The 7,785-nt window shown below is 34.3% G+C and overlaps 1 protein-coding gene across 2 annotated transcripts in view; it reads left to right on the top strand.

Moving 5' to 3' along the window:
- The window catches only part of CCDC158 (coiled-coil domain containing 158), a 132,160-nt gene that overhangs the window by 80,667 nt on the left and 43,708 nt on the right, over positions 1–7,785 (top strand). For both annotated transcript variants that reach the window (XM_011966211.1, XM_011966210.1), the window contains 3 exons: positions 2,840–2,998; positions 4,286–4,378; positions 4,945–5,070. In XM_011966211.1, the coding sequence (XP_011821601.1) occupies positions 2,840–2,998; positions 4,286–4,378; positions 4,945–5,070 (378 nt within the window). The remainder of the gene's footprint in view (positions 1–2,839; positions 2,999–4,285; positions 4,379–4,944; positions 5,071–7,785) is intronic.

Below are 7,785 nucleotides of genomic sequence, written 5' to 3'. Positions count from 1 at the left end.
GACATGGATGCAGCTGGAAGCCATCACTCTCAGCAAACTATCGCAAGAACAGAAAACCAAATACCGCATGTTCTCACTCATAGGTGGGAATTGAACAATGAGATCACTTGAACACAGGAAGGGGAACATCACACACCAGGTCATATTGTGGGGAGGGGGTAGGGGGGAGGGATAGCATTAGGAGATATACCTAATGTAAATGACGAGTTAATGGGTGCAGCACATCAATATGGCACATGTATACATATGTAACAAACCTGCACATTGTGCACATGTACCCTAGAACTTAAAGTATAAAAAAAAATAAAAATAAAAAAAAAGGAAAGCATTATTTACTAGGAAAGGCAAGTTAATGAATGCCAAATAGAAAAAAAAATCTACATTTGTTTAATGGCAAAATGATCCTGTCTACAATTGCTTGTCTCATTATTTTTCTCTGCTACAGGTCTGTGATCAACTTGACCGTAGAAACAGCAGCTTATTGTTATATCTCCCAGTGCCTATGAGAATGTTTGAGTTTGAACATGTAATAGAAGCCTGATGAATGGTGGCTAAGTGGATGAATAAAACAATTAGTGAATTAGTTCAAATCAGAACCAACCAGAATCAACACTTTTATAATATTTTAAAGCTCTCAGAATATTCTTTTACTTGAATCAGGATCAAATCAGCATTTGATTTGGCCTTAAAAATCAATTTAAAAAAAGACTAATAATGCAAATGATCAAAAAACATGAATGGAAAGTTTATAAAAGAAGAAATACAAATATATCAATAGACATATGAAAATCTGTTAACATTGCTAACTGCTTAATTATTAAAATGCAAAATAAAGTAAATATGAGACACTGTCAGATTCCATGGAATCTAGTTCAAATCTGGGCACACAATGTTTATGTAATAACCATTCCATGTATTGAATATTCTCTTTATTGGATAAAAGAATGACACAATTCAAACAAAACAAAACAAAACGTGGGAAATGGGAAAAAGAACATTCTTGGTAGAGGCAAGAAATGATTATAAACAAAATACAGTGAGTTCCATTATAATGTGACATACATGTTTCTAAAATCGTTATGCTATGCAAAATTGTGTAATAAAAACCACAGGGCTTATGGGAACAATGGGATCAGGAGCACCACACTAACAAATTTCATTTGTGATGCATAAAAAAATAGGAACTTAATAAAAACAATAGCAGTTTTACACATACTAAATTGTTAAGAAATATATAAATACAACAATAAGTATAGCTCTTTGTCTTAAAAATGACCAGAAGTTTTCTTAAGTGTATATGCAGCTTGTATGTTATTGTGGAGGAGTAGAAGGAGAGTTTCCTGTAACATTGCATGTGCATGGATGTGGTTCATAACACATGGTAAAACTGAGGTAGCTGGTAGGTGGGTGTTGGTGTGCATGTATGCTTCTTGTGTATTCCTATGCAGCTGTGTTTAGCTAGGTTGAGTTTTCTGCATTGACCTAGTGTTTCTCATGAATGAGACTCATTCACGAATAAGCAACCATGAAATTTGCCTAATACTCAAATGTTCCCTGGTATATCCATTACTTTGGAAAAAGTGTGTATTTTGGAAGAAGATTTATAACAGAACAGACTATAACAGAGGTGGGAAAGTAAATAACAAGTAGAAAATAAGTGCAACCAAAGTAATTGCTAATTTACTATCCATGATGAGGTATCAAAATACTTCAGAGTATTTGCAACTAAATATTAACAAGTATAAACCTACATTTGTGCATATCCCTTATCATGTAGACTTACTTCTTCTTTCTTTATTTCTTCTTTCCAATTTTTTCTTGCCTTCCTTTCTCTTATCCTGAATTCATTTTTTTCTTTCTCCTTTTTTTTTTTTTTGGCCTTTGGGAACCTAAAGTAGTGCTTATCCTTCCTGATGGCACTTACAGCTTTAAGAGGTTACTGCCTGCTGTCAACAAAGATGCCTGCCCTGCTGAAAAGAAAATATTCATCATAGCTCTATGATATTCCCTCCAAACGAAAAGGAGAAAGCCTATACAATTAATCCCCCTTTCCTTCTGAAGCCTTTTCTGCCTAATCTAATCAGAAAAGGAAAACTTTTTTGCATTTTACAGTAGCAACACCTTCTACCTTATTTACAATAAACGTTTTTCGCTATGAAAAAATACATATTTAAAGAAATGTAGACTCAACGAACTGATGTCTGTATTTTAACTTGACAACTATGCATTTATTATTTTTGTATACATATTCCATGGTGCTTTTTTGGGGGGATGAACTAATTTTAATGAAATGTTGTTTAATAGCAGAGACTATTAGATCAGTAAGCTCACTGTCATCATTGGGCTGTTAAGTGACTTGCGGGCAGGAACTATATGTCTCATTTGTTTTTCTGTCACAGGGTCTGCAGTAGGTATTTGTGAAATGAATATTCAACCTTGAAACAAAATAGAAATCCATAAAACTTTCAAGTAATGCATATTTTGAAAATCTCTGTTGTTTAAAATAAATTTTAGTAAAATTTGATATACGATTATTTGATCCCAATTCACTAAAACACTGTCTTTTTAGGACAATATAGTTATTTCATATTTTGTAGATTTTATCAAAGATGTATTAAGACTAGAAAGAAGTAATAATACCAGCAATGTTTAAAATAGGAGAGAGTACATAATAACATACTCCCATCAGCTCCCAACCACAACTCAGAAGCAATTAAATGGCATATAAATTAAACTTATCTAGTTCTGGGTCCCTTAAACAAAAATTTTATATTTCTGTTACCTTTTAGCATCTACATCAGCAGGTGATTTCTGATATTTTTCTCTCATATAATTGTAGGAGAAACATTTTCTGAAAGAAGAGAAGAGTAAACTCAGTCAGGAATTGAGTACTGTTGCCACAGAAAAAAACAAGATGGCTGGGGAGTTGGAAGTTCTGCGATCTCAGGAACGCCGTTTGAAAGAAAAGGTTACTAATATGGAAGTTGCTCTGGATAAGGTCATTATTAACTAAACATATAAAGTAATTATCAACTAAATAGTTATTAACCAAATAGAATTGTTCTGAACAAAAGCTCTGTGTAGACAGGAACTGAATGTATCAATCTGTGTTGTATCCTAATCACCTAGCACAGAGGAAATACCTATCCTATAGAGAAGGCATTTCTGAATTTTAAAATGTAGTCATAATGCATACTTTTTGCCAGGTTTTCTTTTTCAGGCTAACATAGTCACAGGGCAGTAAGATCAAAGATGTTACGATGTTCCTGATACCCTTAGTGACCTGAATAAGTAAAAATGTCTCCATGAGCACCTGACTTACCACCAAAAAGTGACTTGGGCACTTGGTAGAAGACAGTCTCTTAATAATGTCAATAAAATGATAAAGTAATGCTAATGGCTGGCACTTCGTGGGGTCCAGAAAGTACATATAGAAAACATAGCTTAAAGAATGAGAAGGATCAGTGATACTGTTTTTCATTGCCATTTATTGTAGAAAAATAAATATCTCTTCCTGTCACCTAGAAAGTCTGGAAGCCTAAAATTGTTTCAAAACCATCCTTGATTGCTAAGAAAGCAGTGCCTTTATGGTTAGATACAACAATTTGCAATCTCACCTCTGCTACCTTCGTTTCTTAAAACATGCTATATTGACTCTGTAAATTTCAGTTGTGGTTATTTTATTTTATTTTATTTTGAGACAGAGTCTTGCTCTGTCACCAGGATGGAGTGCAGTGGCACGATCTCAGCTCACTGCAACCTCTGCCTTCCGGGTTCAAATGATTCTCCTGCCTCAGCCTCCCAAGTAGCTGGGACTACAGGTGTGCGCCACCATGCCCAGCTAATTTTTGTATTTTTAGTAGAGACGCGGTTTCACTGTGTTAGCCAGGATGGTCTCGATCTCCTGACCTCAAGATCTGCCTGCCTCGGCCTCCCAAAGTGCTGGGATTACAGGCGTGAGCCACCATGCCCAGCCAGTTGTGGTTATTTTAATATAAATTTTTATACTTTGGTAAAGCTGTTTGCTCATTCCATCCTTAGTTCATTCATTGTTTGCCCTTCACATACTAAAAGCTATGTATTTGCTGGGGGTATAGAGGATAAAAACGTGGCCTCCAGTTGCTCACAGTTCACTGAATTAAACAGATAAATAGATCATTGTAATATAGTTTGGTGGAAGGGCAGGAAGATTTCTTGAAGAGATGGCAGCTCTGCATTTGTAGGTTAATAAAATATAAGTGCATAAAGAATGGAAGATAAGCCATTTATGATTGCTCCTTTGTAGGCATCTTTGCAGTTTGCAGAATGTCAAGATATAATACAGCGTCAGGAGCAAGAATCAGTGCGCTTAAAACTTCAACACACTTTGGATATAAAAGTAAGGTCATCATAAATAGTAGTTTAAGCAAAACTAATGCCTTTCTTTGATATGCTTTTATATTCTCTTGTGTACCATAGATACACATTCAAGTATATTTCAACATTACTTGATACTATTAATAGCAATGATAAGCTCTGTGCATTGTTATATACTATACCTATCCTTTTCATATATGGTAACAGATAGAAGCACCACTATCCTTAGTTTAAAATAAGTGAGTGAAATACAAACAAGTTTACTAGTACCTGCGTGGGAATACCCAAAGAAAGAGTTTTCCATGCCCAGGAGTCAAGCGAGTACAAAACCCTAAGTGCAAATACATTTGCTTGTTTGGGGAATAGCAAAAGTGATGTAATCTACATGACAAAACACGTTTTTTTAAAATCGTACATTTTACACCGAAATATATGTCTATTTTAAGAAGTATAGTTTAAAGCTACAGACATATTTTTAAATCTCAATGATGGATTTTGTCTGTGAAATCAAAAAATACATTTCGATTTCACAATTCTTCATAATTGTAGGCTGGCAGTTATTTTGCTCACCTCTATATTGTTTTCCAGGAACTTCAGGGCCCTGGATACACCTCAAATTCTTCATTGAAACCACGCCTTCTCCAGCCAGCATCTGTTACTCGTTCTCATTCTAATGTACCATCTTCCCAGTCTACAGCCAGCTTCTTGTCTCATGTAAGTAACCAGTCTTATGATCCATTTTGCAAATGGCATATATGTAAGTAATTTTAAATTAGAAAGAATTACACTAAAAATAATATCTCTATATCCGTAGCATTTTCAATTACTGGATTTTAGATTTATATATTTTCCTATAAATTCAATGGAGTCCAGGTGAATAAAAATATTTTCTTCACTATTTGGTGTTTTCTTATCTTCAATTCTTTGGCTGTTTCCATCACAAGAATTTCCAGATTACAAAGCAAATAGTGAGATGGCTAAAATAAACACCACTTCAAAAGGCAAAGGCAAGTTGGTAGTATATTTAATATTCTACCAAAATGAAAATTATTTGCTATATGTAGTTTCTTTGTTAACTTATTTATAACAGTTTTATTAATTATAAGACACTTTTATTCCCTTTAATTAAAATATTAGAAACTTTGGAAATTTTTTAGTTTAACATTTTATACTTTTAATGCTTATAAAAAATATGTGCAATGTAAAATTCAAGCCTTGTCTTCTCTGAAGATATGTATTTATGAAATCACAAATCCCTTGCAACCAGTATTCAACTGTAAAGAAATAAGACATTCCATAAATCACACATGAAAATCAATTAAATTAGCTAAAAGTCCTATCTTACATATAGCAACAGGATCACCAGTAATCTGTTGTTTCACCTGTACCATTTAAATGAAAATTGTGTACTGTTTAAATGACTAAAATGGAGTCCTCTCACACACTTAAGATGTGTGCACTGAAAAATAAGCTATCATACAACAAAGAGTAGTCTATCAAACAATAGACTAATAATATTAGTGTTAGAAGTTAAGCATGTTTCTCTCTGGAGACTGGGATTCAGAGATACGCAGAGCAAGGGTAGGAGACTGCTGCTTTTTAAGTGTTATGAAATCATTTTATTTTTAAAAATATGTACATGTTCCATTGATAAAAATTAAATTACCCTCCCCTTTCCAAAAATAATTTTGCAAATCAAACAACAACAAAGAACATTTGACCAGGAGTCACTGGAACCATATTTTTAACTCTTTGTGTGACCTTGGGCAAGTCAGTTAAACACATTGCACCTTGATCTTTTCCTCTCTAATGAGTAGTCTGGACAAGATGACCTCTAGGGTCACCAAGAAAGATTAGCTATGAAATTCTGTGATTTCTAATTACCCGAAATCTATTAGATTTTTCCTAGCAGCTTAATATATAGATTGTGCTTGATTATAAAGAATGTCATCCATCACTGAAAAAGTACTAGTCATTAGCTTGTTTAACTTTAAATTTTAACTTAAATATTTATTTGTTTATTTATTTATTTTTTCCTGAGATGGAGTCTTGCTCTGTCACTCAGGCTGGAGTGCAATGGTGCAATCATGCTCACTGCAGCTTGAACCAGCCAGGCTCAAACAATCCTCCTACCTTAGCCTCCCTAGTAGCTGGGGCTACAGGTGCATGCCACCACTTCTGGCTAATTTTTGTATTTCTTATAGAGACAAAGTTTCACCATGTTGCCCAGGCTTATCTCAAACTCCTGGACTCAAGCAATCCTCCCACCTTGGCTTCCCAAAGTGCTGGGATTACAGGTGGGGGCCACTGCTCGTGTCCTCAACTTAAGTTTTTAAATAATAATTCTAACAGCAAACATGAACTAGATTTTAAAAATGTACTGTCAGACATGCTTTATACAATTAATTCCTTCTCTTAAAAATGTTTATTATATAATTTTACACAATAAAAGTAACATTCATTCTTTGTTTTGTTCACTGATGTTTGCCAAGTACCTATAACAGTGTCTAGCATATATTCAGTAAATATTTATCTCATGGATGAATGAATTCACTGTAGAACATTGTCTTCAGGTTTCCATTATTTCCACTGATAAGTCGATTGTAAATCTTGTTGCTATTTTGGAGGTAGTTTTTTCTCTGACTGTTTTCAAGATTTTCTCTTTGTTTTGGTGTATAACAGTTTGCCTATCATGTGCCTAGATGTGCTGGTCTTTGTATCTATCTTGCTTAAGGGTAGTGGTCTTCCTGATGCATGGATTGAAATCTCCATCAATTTGAGAAAATTTTCATCACTTATCTACTCAGTTTGTTTTCTCTACTTTCTTTTTTCCCTCTGGGACTCTAATCACATGTATTAATTGTTTTTTCATCATACCTTATACATCTTTATATTCTTTTCACTTTTGCCCATCCTTTTGTCTCTGTGCTTTTCTGGCCTATTTTCCAGATAATTAATTCTCCCTTCACCTGAGTCTAATGTATTAAACCCATCAATTAAGTTCTTCGTTTTAGAAATTGTGGTATTTAGTACTAGATTTCCATTTAATTAATGTTTTTTAACAAGATCTTTACAGAAATTCTCAGAATTATCTTTTACTTTTTTGTTTTGTTAAGTATATGTTATGGTCCAAATGTTTGTGTTTTCCCATAGATTCATATGTTGAAACCTAAACCCCAAAGTGGAACCTGTGGGAGGTGATTGGGTCATAAGGGCTTTGCCCTCACAAATGGTATTAGTGCTTTTTTTTTTTTTTTTTTTTTTTTTTTTTTTTGAGACAGAGTATCGCTCTGTTGCCCAGGCTGTAGTGCAGTGGTGCGATCTCGGCTCACCACAAGCTTTGCCTTCTGGGTTCACGCCATTCTCCTGTCTCAGCCTCCTGAGCAGCTGGGACTACAGGCGCCCGCCACCTCACCCGGCTAATTTTTT

This window comes from Mandrillus leucophaeus, unplaced genomic scaffold (genome assembly GCF_000951045.1).
Source record: "Mandrillus leucophaeus isolate KB7577 unplaced genomic scaffold, Mleu.le_1.0 Scaffold75, whole genome shotgun sequence".
Taxonomy (NCBI): domain Eukaryota; kingdom Metazoa; phylum Chordata; class Mammalia; order Primates; family Cercopithecidae; genus Mandrillus; species Mandrillus leucophaeus.
Note: the sequence above shows the minus strand (reverse complement) of the source record. Positions and strands in the feature narration are given on the sequence as shown.